At 41.6% G+C, this 13,571-nt stretch overlaps 1 protein-coding gene across 1 annotated transcript in view; it reads right to left on the reverse strand.

Moving 5' to 3' along the window:
• LOC102396286 (ATP-binding cassette sub-family C member 4-like) overlaps positions 1–13,571 on the reverse strand; it is a 157,310-nt gene that overhangs the window by 117,750 nt on the left and 25,989 nt on the right. The window contains 5 exon segments of the mRNA XM_045162475.1: positions 892–993; positions 5,305–5,554; positions 7,151–7,276; positions 8,742–8,905; positions 10,193–10,282. Of these exon segments, the coding sequence (XP_045018410.1) occupies positions 892–993; positions 5,305–5,554; positions 7,151–7,276; positions 8,742–8,905; positions 10,193–10,282 (732 nt within the window).

A 13,571-nucleotide genomic window follows, 5' to 3' on the forward strand; every position in this document is an offset into this window, starting at 1 on the left:
TTTCCTCCCTCTTTTATCATCTACGTAACTAATTCCCTGCATGGAACTCCCTCTCTCGTGGTAGGGTTCTGTTTTCCTGACTAATCCACACTGATACAGGAGGATGTGCACAGAAGATCAAGGAACCAGGGGCTGGGGGAACATTTCAGTTGGTAAAGGGGCTGCACTGTGTGTGTGATACTGACAATTTCTTGAGACCAGACCCTGTTTTTTTTGTTTGTTTGTTTGTTTTGTTTTGTTTTTTCTGTTTGCCTGAACCTAACAAATAAACCAAGTGTTGGAAATCACAGTTCTTCCTGTCTGCTTCCACACAGTATAATCCTTTAACTGGGAATCACTGGTGCTCATGTGCCCACCTACTATCTCCTCCCAGCCCCTGGCTGCCACCAAAGTATCCAGAACCATCCAGAAGCTCAGGAAGCAGGAGACCCCACCCTACTACACAGCCAAGATCCAGATCATGGCCTCACTCTATGAATAATACAGTGGTCTGATAATCAAGGCAAAAAATGTACGCTGATTTCCCAAAGCCTGTTTAACAACTGGTTGTGTATTTGTTAGATAACCCATATCACACTGTAACATTTTGTCTCTCCAATTCTATAAATGCTAACACTACAAATGTATATACTTTAAATTCAAAGTGTACTAATACTTTGAAAACTCTCTTGAAAATGAGATAGAGAGCAACACGTCAAACATCTGAGGTTGATTTTATACTTAATCTCCATTAGATACAAATCTTAATCCCAATTTTGAGAATTATTATAACATACTTTCAGTAAATGAGTAAGACACATTTTACACCATGGGTAAAATCTAAAAATTCTCCAATAAATCTTTAACAGTTGTCTGTTAGCAGTCAGGATCTTGGAATGGAGGATTTGTTACCTCATCCCAAGAAGCAGTGAAATCTTTCACGTCCACTATCCTTTCACCATCTGATGGCAGCTGAGGGTTGAGCTGTGTTATTTCATCAAGCAATAAAAAATTCTATAGAAAAGAGGGAAAAAACAGATTCTTAAACTGCAGGAAGCAAAAACAAAAAAACTGCTTTCCTGGGGTTTGTAAAATTTGAACAGTTTAAATACTGTCTTGTTAACTGTATTTAAAGTATTAGTTCACATCAGAACATATTAATAACATATGGAATAATATATACTACTATTACGCCTCATGGTATGTATCAATATAATCATATAATATAGTGTACTTGTTGTTGTTCAGTCTCTAAGTCGTGTCCGACACTTTGCAATCCCATGGACTGCAGCACTCCAGGCTCTCCTGTCCTTCATTATCTCCAAGAGTTTGCTCAAATTCATGTTGATTGAGTCAGTGATGCCATCTAACAATCTTATCCTCTGTAATCCCGTTCTCCTCCTGCCTTCAATCTTTCCCAGCATCAGGGTTTTTCCCAATGAGTCAGCTCTTGGCATTAGGTGGCCAAAGTATTAGAACTTCAGCATCATACCTTCCAATGAAAATTCAAGGTTGATTTCCTTTAGGATTGACTGGTTTGATCTCCTTGCTGTTGAAGGGACTCTCAAGGGTCTTCTCCAACACCACAGTTCAAAAGTATCAATTCTTCAGTGCTCAGCCCTCTTTATGGTCCAACTCTGACATCCATACATGACTACTGGAAAAAGCATAGATTTGACTACATGGAACTTTGCTGGCAAAGTAATGTCTCTGCTTTTTCATATACTGTCTAGATTGGTCTTTGCTTTTCTTCCAAGGAGAAAGCGTCTTTTAATTTCATGCCTGCAATCACCGTCTGCAGTGATTTTGGAGCCCCCAAAAATATGAAGTCTGTCACTGTTTCCATTGTTTCCCCATCTATTTCCCATGAAGTGATGGGACTGGATGCCATGATCTTCATTTTCTGAATGTTGAGTTTTAAGCCAGCTTTTTCACTTTCCTCTTTCACCTTCATCAAGAAGCTCTTTAGTTCCTCTTCACTTTCTGCCATAAGGGTGGTGTCGTCTGCATATCTGAGGTTATTGATATTTCTCCTAGCAATCTTGATTCCAGCATGTGCTTTATCCAACCTAGAGTTTCTCATGATGTACTCTGCATATAAATTAAATAATCAGGGTGACAATATACAGCCTTGACATACTCCTTTCCCAATTTGGAAAAAGTCCACTGCTCCATGTCCAGTTCTAACTATGTATGCTTCTTGACCTGTATAGAGGTTTCTCAGGAGGCAGGTAAGGTGGCTTGATAGTCCCATCTCTTGAAGAATTTTCCACAGTTTTTTGTGATCCAATAGAGTCAAAGGCTTCAGCAGATTCAATGAAGCAGAAGTATATGTTGCTTTTTCTGGAATTCTCTTGCTTTTTCGATGATCTAGTGGATGCTGGCAATTTGATCTCTGGTTCCTATGCCTTTTCTAAATCCAGATTGTTTATGTGGAAGTTCTTAGTTCACATAATGGTGGGAATTACAAATCTGAAAAGAAGAGGGACAACTAGAGAGAGAGGATTAAGCAGTAAATGAAAAAGGGACTGTGTCAAAAAGGCAGATCCAAAAGCCAGGCTCAGACACCAACAAGCAAAACAACTGTGGAGGAAAGAAGTAATTTCGAACACAGAGAAGTGAATCTGAGGCCACTCTTCCTGTTCAAGGAGCAGGGAGCTTTCAGCAAATTTCTCCTCTCCCGGTCCAGAGAGGAATCTTATACCCCAGGACTGTGCACAGTCATTGCCTAGTCACTGGAGTTAGCACAGGAGATGCAATCTGTTTGCTTCTCCTGCTTTTAGACATTTTAATCACTCTGCAGGCATCACTACACTAGAGCCCTGTGCTACTGCTACTTATATATACTACTGCCTCTACATGAGAACCAATCTTATGATTTCTGAAATGCACATCTACACATGGACATCACCAGATGGTCAACACCGAGATCAGACTGATCATGTCCTTTGCAGCCAAAGACAGAGAAGCTCTATACAAGCAAAAACAAGACCGGGAGCTGACTGTAGCTCAGACTTTGAACTCCTTATTGCCAAATTCAGACTTAAATTGAAGAAAGTGGGGAAAACCACTAGACCATTTAGGTATGACCTAAATCAAGTCCCTTATGACTATACAGTGGAAGTGAGAAATAGATTTAAGGGACTAGATCTGATAGACAGAGTGCCTGATGAACTATGGATGGAGGTTCATGACATTGTAGAGGAGACAGGGAGCAAAACCATCCCCAAGAAAAAGAAATGCAAAAAAGCAAAATGGCTATCTGAGGAGGCCTTACAAATATCTATGAAAAGAAGAGAGGCAAAATGCAAAGGAGAAAAGCAAATATACAAGTATCTGAATGCAGAGTTCCAAACAATAGCAAGGAGAGATAAGAAAGCCTTTCTCAGTGATGAATGCAAAGAAATAGAGGAAAACAACAGAATGAGAAAGACTGGAGCTCTATTCAAGAAAATTAGAGATGCCAAAGGAACATTTCATGCAAAGATGGGCTCAATAAAGGACAGAAATGGTATGGACCTAACAGAAGCAGACAATATTAAAAAGAGGTGGCAAGAATACACCAAAAAACTATACAAAAAAGATCTTTACGACCCAGATAATCATGAAGGTGTAATCACTCACACTCACATAGACCCAGACATTCTGGAATGTGTAGTCAGGTAGGCCTTAGGAAGCATCACTATGAACAAAGCTAGTGGAGGTGATGGAATTCCAGTTGAGCTATTTCAAATCCTGAAAGATGATGCTGGGAAAGTGCTGCACTCAGTATGTCAGCAAATTTGGAGAACTCAGCAGTGGCTACAGGACTGGATAAAGACAGATTTCATTCCAATCCCAAAGAAAGGCAATGCCAAAGAATGCTCAAACTACTGCACAATTGCACTCATCTCACACGCTAGTAAAGTAATGCTCAAAATTCTCCAAGCCAGGCTTCAGCAATATGTGAACTTCCAGATGTTCAAGCTGGTTTTAGAAAAGGCAGAGGAATGAGGGATCAAATTGCCAATATCCGCTGGATCATTAAAAAAGCAAGAGAGTTCCAGAAAAACATCTATTTCTGCTATTGACTATGCCAAAGCCTTTGACAGTGTGGATCACAATAAACTGTGGAAAATTCTGAAAGAGATGGGAATACCAGACCACCTGACCTGCCTCTTGAGAAACCTATATGCAGGTCAGGAAGCAATAGTTAGAACTGGACATGGAACAACAGACTGGTTCCAAATAGGAAAAGGAGTACATCAAGGCTGTATATTGTCACCCTGCTTACTTAACTTATATGCAGAGTACATCATGAGAAACTCTGGGCTGGAGGAAGCACATGCTGGAATCAAGATTGCTGGGAGAAATATCAATAACCTCAGATATGCAGATGACACCACCCTTATGGCAGAAGGTGAAGAAGGACTAAAGAGCCACTTGATGAAAGTGAAAGAGGAGAGTGAAAAAGTTGGCTTAAAGCTCAACATTCAGAAAACTAAGATCATGGCATTCGGTTCAATCAATTCATGGCAAATAGATGGGGAAACAGTGGAAACTGAAGCTGACTTTATTTTTCTGTGCTCCAAAATCACTGCAGACGGTGATTGCAGCCATAAAATTAAAAGACACTTGCTCCTTGGAAGGAAAGTTATGACCAACCTAGATAGCATATTTAGAAGCAGAGACATTACTTTGCCAACAAAGGTCTGTCTAGTCAAGGCTCTGGTTTTTCCAGTAGTCATGTACGGATGAGAGTGTTGGACTACAAAGAAAGCTGAGCACAGAGAATTGATGCTTTTGAACTGTGGTGTTGGAGAAGACTCTTGAGAGTCCCTTGGACTGCAAGGAGATCCAACCAGTCCATCCTAAAGGAGATCAGTCCTGGGTGTTCATTGGAAGCACTGATGTTGAAGCTGAAACTCCAATACTTTGGCCACCCGATACAAAGAGCTGACTCATTTGAAAAGTCCCTGATGCTGGGAAAGATTGAGGGCAGGAGCAGAAGGGGAAGACAGAGGATGAGATGGTTGGATGGCATCAGCGACTCAATGGACATGGGTTTGGGGGACTCTTGGAGTTGGTGAAGGACAGGGAGGCCTGGCGTGCTGCAGTTCATGGGGTCACAAAGCGTCGGACACTACTGAGCGACTGAACTGAACTGAACTAAATACACTCTACCTAATAAGAGAAAAAAATACCTACAACATTCTGGGAAGACTGCCAGCATTCACACCGAGAGAGTTAAATATCACCTAATTGGAACACAGTGATAACAAAAAAAGGAGGCATTTTATTAAAAAATCCACCTACAATTGAAAAAAAAATTATTTATCACAAAACCTTGATTCTTCGGATGCTGACAACAGCCTCTGACACCTTCTCGATCGCCATGGGGAAGTAGAGGGTGCTCGAGAACCTCAGAGCCTCGAACAGCATCACCACCACAAACACTTGGCTGGCTGTGATCAGGTTGTCAAGGAATTCATTGGTGATGAAGGTGACAAAAATCATAATTTTGCTGACAGTGAAAAATGTTGTCAAATTCATGCCCCTAAGGTAGGAACTTTTCAGAATCTTGGAAATTTCCTCCCTGAAAGGAGAGTAAGAAAGAGGTTTTAAAAGAAGCATGGATATTCAAGTCTTCACATTGAGGTACTACACAGTGCATATCCAGGGCTTCATCCCAAAACCAGGACCACACACTTCATCATCACTTCACTCTTCCAACTAAGCAGAGGCTTAGCGTCACCCTTTTAAACACTGCGGGTTGCTTCCATGTCCTGGCTATTATAAACAGTGCTGCGATGAACACTGGGGTACACGTGTCTCTTTCAATTCTGGTTTCCTCAGTGTGTATGCCCAGCAGTGGGATTGCTGGATCATAAGGCAGTTCTATTTCCAGTTTTTTAAGGAATCTCCACACTGTTCTCCATAGAGGCTGTACTAGTTTGCATTCCCACCAACATGAAGTAAGCCAGAAAGAAAAACACCAATATAGTATACTAAAGCATATATATGGAATTTAGAAAGATGGTAACAATAACCCTGTATACAAGACAGCAAAAGAGACACTGATGTATAGAACAGTCTTTTGGACTCTGGGAGATGGAGAGGGTGGGATGATTTGGGAGAATGGCATTGAAACATGTATAATATCATATATGAAATGAGTCGCCAGCCCAGGTTCAAAGCACGATACTGGATGCTTGGGGCTGGTGCACTAGGATGACCCAGAGGGATGGTATGGGGAGGGAGGAGGGAGGAGGGTTCAGGATGGGGAACACATGTATACCTGTGGTGGATTCATTTTGATATATGGCAAAACCAATACAATATTGTAAAGTTAAAAAATAAAAAAGTAAATAAATAAATAAAAACAAAATAAAACAAATAAATAAATAAACACTGTGGGTCAACTGGACTGGGTTTGAACATTCTTTCAACAAGTATTCATAACCACAAGTCCTGGGCCAGGCTCCCCACTGATGACAGAAAGACACAGTTTGTCCCCTCCAGGAGCTCATGAACTTGTGGGGGAAGAGAATAAGACATCCCAAAATTGTGAGGCACTGAGACATCAGACAGAGGTGGGCACCATGGCCTGCCTATTGTAATGGCCCTCTGGAAGCACATGTCCTGGCTATTGTAAATAGTGCTGCAATGAGCATTGAGGTGCATGTGTCTTTTTGAATTCTGGCTTTCTCAGGGCATATGCCCAGTACAGGGATGGCTGGGTCATATGGTAGATTTATTCCTAGCATTCTAAGGAATCTCCAGCCTATTTTCCATAATAGCTTTGCCAATTTACACTCCAACAAACAGAGCAGAAGGGTATTGTTTGTAGATGTTTTCTTGATGGCCATTCCTACCAGTGTGAAGTGATACTTCATTGTAGTTTTGATCTGCATTTCTCTAATAAAGAATGATGTTGAACATTTTTCATGTGTTTATTCACTATCTATCTTCAGAAGCATATATAATTTTTCCTTTAAGAAGATCATAAATGGAACAGCAGGTTAAAATGACAACCCCCCTCTTCCACTTAACCCTCCTGCCACATATGAGGTATGGAGTTCACAGTATTCAAGTTCATCTTCATGTGAAAACTTGTTAAGACTTCTGATTTCCGTCAGTAAAAATAGGGAGGAAAGTACAAAAATATGGTGTGATATGTACAAAAACTTACCTTCTCAGTCTGGTAATAAGGTCTATAAATGACTTTTCCCAAGCATTCATTTTTACTGTTCTGATGCCAGTTACGACTTCACTCATGGTCCTGATCCTGTTGTCTGTGAGAGCTGCAGTCTTACTCCTGAGGGGACAGATAGGAGAGATGAGCCTCAGTGACCACACCCCAACTTTCTGTAGCAGCAGCAGTAGGGGGCACAGGGAGGGACCAGGGATCCATGATTCCTTACAGCTCTTCTGTGCTGACATCACAGGCAGGTCCTTCTCGAAGTGCAAATGGAGAAAAAGACTTCTAGGAAGTCAACCATTCAGCCTAATTCAAGGAGTAACTTGGAGAACTCACAGTACTGGCTGAGGAAGACCCAAAGTAGTCAGGTAAAAACTCTCCACCCAAGGAGGTCGCAGTTGGGCAGGGAAGGCAAAAGACACTGAATCTAATGGGAAGACAGTGTCTGTGCTGTGATAAAATAGGAGCGAAGTGCTGGGGAGCAGAAAAGATTGGGCTGTTAATTCCACTGGGAAAGGAGAGCAAAAGCTTCAGAGACCTGGCAGCACTGGAACAGGGCCTCGAAGGGTAAGGAACATCTCTCCACAGCAAGACAGGAAAGAAATTTCAAATAAACAAAACTATCACATGTAAAATCACAAAAAAGAAGAAGAAAAAAAAAAACAAAAAACTGAAGGGAAAAAAGCTTCAAACAGCACAATACCTCCATCACCTGACAACCTGGACAATGACCCACCTCCAACCTTCTGGGACCTGCTTCAGGTCTATCTCATCGCCATTAGGCCCTTCATTATCAGCCACTGTTCTATCACATACGCTACCGGGACTGTGCTGCTGCTGCTGCTGCTAAGTCACTTCAGTCGTGTCTGACTCTGTGCAACCCCATAGATGGCAGCCCATCAGGCTGCCCCATCCCTGGGATTCTCCAGGCAAGAACACTGGAGTGGGTTGCCATTTCCTTCTCCAATGTGTGAAAGTGAAAAGTGAAAGTGAAGTAGCTCAGTCCTATCCGACTTTTAGTGACCCCATGGACTGCAGCCTACCAGGCTCCTGCATCCATGGGATTTTCCAGGCAAGAGTACTGGAGTGGGGTGCCATTGCCTTCTCTGTGCTGGGACTGTGGGGCTGTATAAAGACATAGTTAATTAAGACTGACTTTGTTCTTGAGGCTCTTATAAGTTAATGGAAACACTGAATTGAAAACAAGACATGAACATAGATACCTGAAAATTGCTCTACTACAATCATAACAAAAATACATGCAGCTAAAATTGAGCCTATAGGATTATTACTATTTAATAATGCTTAAATAATTTCAATATAGATATCTTCTGCTCAAAGACACTCCACTTATTCAGGTATGGTGCAGGGAGGAGCCAATGAGCGTTGTCACCTTTCTCTCTTCAAAATCAGCCTGCAGCTTAGGGCTGTAGCCTCCACTGGCTAAGACTGAAGAGTCTAAAACACATGCAAAGAAGAGACTAGAAAAGGCACTGGTTTTGTTTTTGAACAGAAGCATTAAGCAAATGGTGAATGCTACCAAGCACATATCACCTGTTTTTTAAATCAGTGTTTCTCTTACCTGAGTGATGAAAATGAATTTCCAACGCAGCTTTGTAGAAGCAGAAGAATAACGAGAACCACCATCCCAGCAAGACATGATATTCCAATTTCCATCCAGAGCAGGGCAGTCACTGCAATAGCCTGCAGTGGCCCCACCCACAGATAGTGCAAGAACATCGTTACCTTAAAAGAGAAAGGCAAAGCCTTCTTAGGACTGTATACAATAAAACCAGTAAGGAGACAGTGTAGAAACAATCTGCTCTGAAGGAATGGAAGGAGCCTAAACAGAAATGATCTCAGTGTATATTAAACCTGCTGAAGCAGAAATCTAAGCATTCGCCCCAGATGACACTGTTCCGGGGCAGCACAGGGCTGGCCTCAGGTATAGCCAAAGAGAACCCAACCAGCCGCACTGATGGAAGAAATGGATATTTGTCCACAACACAGATGAGCTCAGGGCTTCCCCAAACTCTCTCTGTCCCAAAATTGAGCCCCAATCTCCCCAGAAGAGCCTATAGTATGGTACCTACCACACTCTCCTATATCTACTTGTGTATTTACCTTCCAGACAGGCTGTGGCCTTTCCAGGGCAGAAATTAAGACTTATTCATCTTTCAAATTAAGTAGAGGCCTTACGTTATGTTTGATGAATGAATAATTGAAAGAAAAGTGAAAGTGTTAGTTGCTTAGTTCTGTCTGACTCTTTGCGATCCCATGGATTGTAGCCCACCAGGCTCCCCTGTCCATGGAATTCCCCAGGCAAGGATACTGGAGTGGGGTGCCATTTCCTTCTATAGGGACTCTTCCTGACCCAGAGATAGAAACCAGGCCTCCTGTGGTGCAGGTGGGCTCTTTATCACCTTAGCCACAAGGGAAGCCCCCAAACTTAAAGGCCAGGAAAGAGAAGTTGTCTATATAGATCTGGCCAACAGCTACAATGGCATGGGTAACATGATCTGTTCATAAGGTAAGTATAAAACGGGTACGATGGGACAGCAGAGGGGAGGCTGTGTCTGGCCGGGGACCACACACTTGGCATTATTCCTCAAAGGCTCCCTATGCAGCAGGCACTGAACTTGGTGCAGAAAAAGAACAATCCCTGCCCACCAAGCCTTCATCATCCAGAGGAGGAGGAAGACAGTCCAGCAACACCAACACCATGTGCCAAGAAGGACCACTGCAGGAGGACCCCAGGAACCCTAACCAAGCTGGGCAAGAACACTGCTGCCTGTCCATTACTGAAGTATGTTGCAGACCTTGTCAGAAAAACCAAACCCTCATCTATAGGACAACACATATTATCACATCCAAGCTGCACACAGAGGAAATGAGCATTGGATAAAGAGAACCTTTGTCTTATGTCCTCGATAGAACCCTCGCTGACACCAAACCCTGGCACCTGGCATCCCAATGAGCTAAACACAGTGAGAAGGAGGGGAAATGGAAGGGGATCCTTCAGGGGCAGCTCACCTGATCAAATCTGTTCATATCGTTGGACAGGAGGTTGACTATCTGGCCTGTGGTGGTCTTTCCCATGGCTGAGCTACTCAGGCGAAGTGACTGAAATGAGAGAAACATACAGAGAATAGGATTTCTACAGTGATACCAAGTAGTCTGAGAACATAGCAAAAAGGAGTGCATTTTCACGGGGTCTTGTGTGGTGTCAGGATGAGCAGAATGATGCCTGAAATCAGGGCTCTAGGGACCCATGTTCATCCTTAGATGATTAAATATGGCAGCAGCCCTGCCTTCAAGGACAGCAAAAGGAGGAGCAGGAGGTAGACGCAAAACCCTCCACCCTGTTTCTCAGTGAACTTAGACCTGCCCGAAGGATAAAGGAATATAGACTTAGACTTACGGGTCAACTAAAGTAATTTTGAGCCAAAAACTAGACAGCATATTAAAAAGCAGATATCATTATGCTGACAAAGGTCCATATAGTCAAAGCTATGGTTTTTCCAGTTGTCATGTACAGATGTGAGAGCTGGACCATAAAGAAGGGTGAGCACCAAAGAATTGATGCTTTTGAAATGTGGTGCTGGAGAAGACTCTTGAGAGTCCCTTGGATAGCTGGGAGATCCAACCACTCAATCCTAAAGAAAATCAACCCTGAATATTCACTGGAAGGACAGATACTGAAGCTGAAGCTCTAATACTTTGGCCAACTGATGCCAAGAGTTGACAAACTGGAAAAGACCCTGATGCTGGGAAAGATTGAGGGCAGGAAGAAGAGGGAACAACAGAGGATGAGACGGTTGAATGGCATCCCTGACTCAATGGACATGAGTTTGAGCAAACTCCAGGAGATACTGAAGGACAGGGAAGGGTGGTGTGCTGCAGTCCACCGGGTCATAAAGAGCTGGACAGGACTGACTGCCTGAACAACAACAAGATGAGAGTGGAGAGGCTGCCTCAAGGAAAGCGATTAGGGGACTTGAACTATAAATCTGGTCAGTCATTAATATGAGGTGTGACATCATTTAAACACTTTGGTTTTAATTTCCTCATTCTAAAACTAACCAGTATAATATTCAAAACACTAATCCTGTGAGGAACCTGTGTTCTTAATGCCAGTCTGCTGACTTGACAAAAAGCACAGCCTATGCTGTATGATTCCTTCATTTGATAAAAGGCTCTCAAAAATTCCCTAGAGATCTGAGGAACCAGAACAGACCACCTTGAGCTGTTTCAACAGACCACCAGCTGTAGCCATCGATCCAAACAAAATGTCATGGTTCATAAAAATGTTCCATTTAGTCCTCAAGTTAAAATTGATATAGCCACAATAGAAGAGACCATGGCAGTTCCTCAAAAGACCAAACATGAAATTAACATATAGTATAGCAATTTCACTTCTGAGAATGTACTCAAATTAAAGCATAAACTTGAACTGATTATTTGTGCACCATGTTCATAGCAGCACTATGTACAATAGTCAAAAGGTAGAAATAACTCAAATGTCCACTAACAGATGAATGGATACACACAAAGTTGTATATACATGTAAAGGAATATGATTCGATCTTTAAAAAGGACTTAAATTCTGACATCTGCTCCAAGACAGATGAATCTTAAAGACATTTTACTTACATGGCATAAACAAAATGACAAACATTGTATGATTTCACTTATATGAGGGACCTAGAGGAGTCAAATTCATAGAAAGAAGCAGTAGAAGGGTGATGACTAAGAGGAGGGGACTGGGGAGTTAGTGTTTAATGAGTGCAGAGGTTCAGTATGGGAAGAAGAAAAAATTCTGGAGATGCACAGTGGTGATGGCTGCACAAGAATGTGAATGTACTTAATGTCACCAAACGGGAGGTGGGAGGAGGGTTTAGGATGGGGAACACATTTATACCTGTGGCGGATTCATTTTGATATATGGCAAAACCAATACAATATTGTAAAGTTAAAAAATTAAATTAAAAAACAAAACAAAAAAATAGTTAAAATGGTAAATTTTATGTTGTGTATATTTTACCACAATTTTTTTAAATGAATGAACCAAAGCCAAAAGCAATTTTATCAAAGCTGCAGAAAGGTAAATAAATGACAAGTCATCTTATATATGATGTGTGTACTAGTCACTCAGTCACGTTTGATTCTTTGTGACCCTATGGATTATAGCCCTCCAGGCTCCTCTGTCCATGGAATTCTCCAAGCAAGAATACTAGAGTGGGTTGCCATTTCCTTCTCCACTATACATGATACCTGTTCAAAATTACAAACTATGACTTTGAACTTAGCAGCCATTCCATTTCCAACACCCGACCTGATTTCTTCTCAGGACCAGGCATCAGGAGGCAGGGCCTCTGCATGAACCACAGACGTTCACAGGGGCCTTTCAGAGCTGCTCGGCAGCACCAGGTTTACCCTAAGGAATTGGTCCAGCTGTGACCTGCAAGAAGTGTCTTATTTCTGCATCTCAGTAGAAATCTACATGTAAGGCTGTGCACGAGGAAATTCCCATGTTTCTGGAATTTCAGGTTATGTATACAGTTTCTGACTTTGTAAAGAAACAATTGTTTTAGGCTAATTAAGCCAGTAAATGAACGCTTTGGGAGATGTTTACATTCCCATAAGCAACATACAAGGTCAGATCAGATTCCCCAAAGGAGACATTCCTAAGTGTTAGTGGGAAGAGGAAAAAAAACCAGGTGGACAGTGGCTCAGCTATGTGGCAAAGAACAAGGTTTTTTTTTGACTAAACCATCATCTCAAATCTAACTTAAGGTTTTTCACAGTGCAGTTCTGGTGAAATTTCCTGCATACTCATGGGAGCTAAGTATGATCTGGAAAGATAAAAATCTAGCTAATTTGTGGGGAAATTTGAGTATTTGTCTACTAAATGGCAGAAAGTGCCAGAGAATAACAAAAATGATGAAGGCTGACAATGAAGGCCCTTAACTAGAAGGTATGTTACCCAAGGAGAAACCGGGCTTATGTGCCAAACACAGACAGTGAGAGGTCAGGGTCCTGAGTCCACACAGTCCTGAGATTTAAAGATGGGAGAAGACATTCTACATTTTCCCCAGTAAGGTATTCCCAAGAAATAGGAGCTCTAGATAAGTAACAAATAGTAAAAGAAGCAATAATTTTCATTTAAATCACCTGGTTTTAGCTCTCATTGAGGATTTTATTCATTTGTAATAAAATTAAATATATTTAATATGTGCAGTGTGATGTTTTGATGTAAATAAACATTGGGAAATGGTTACAGTAGGAAAACAAATGAACAAACCCATCATTGCACATAGTTATCCTTTCGTGTGTGTGATGAGAACACTTAAGATCTATTCTCTCATCAAATTTCAACAATAAAATACAGCTAAATAAAAAAATTTTTTCT

Source organism: Bubalus bubalis, chromosome 13, assembly GCF_019923935.1.
Source record: "Bubalus bubalis isolate 160015118507 breed Murrah chromosome 13, NDDB_SH_1, whole genome shotgun sequence".
Taxonomy (NCBI): domain Eukaryota; kingdom Metazoa; phylum Chordata; class Mammalia; order Artiodactyla; family Bovidae; genus Bubalus; species Bubalus bubalis.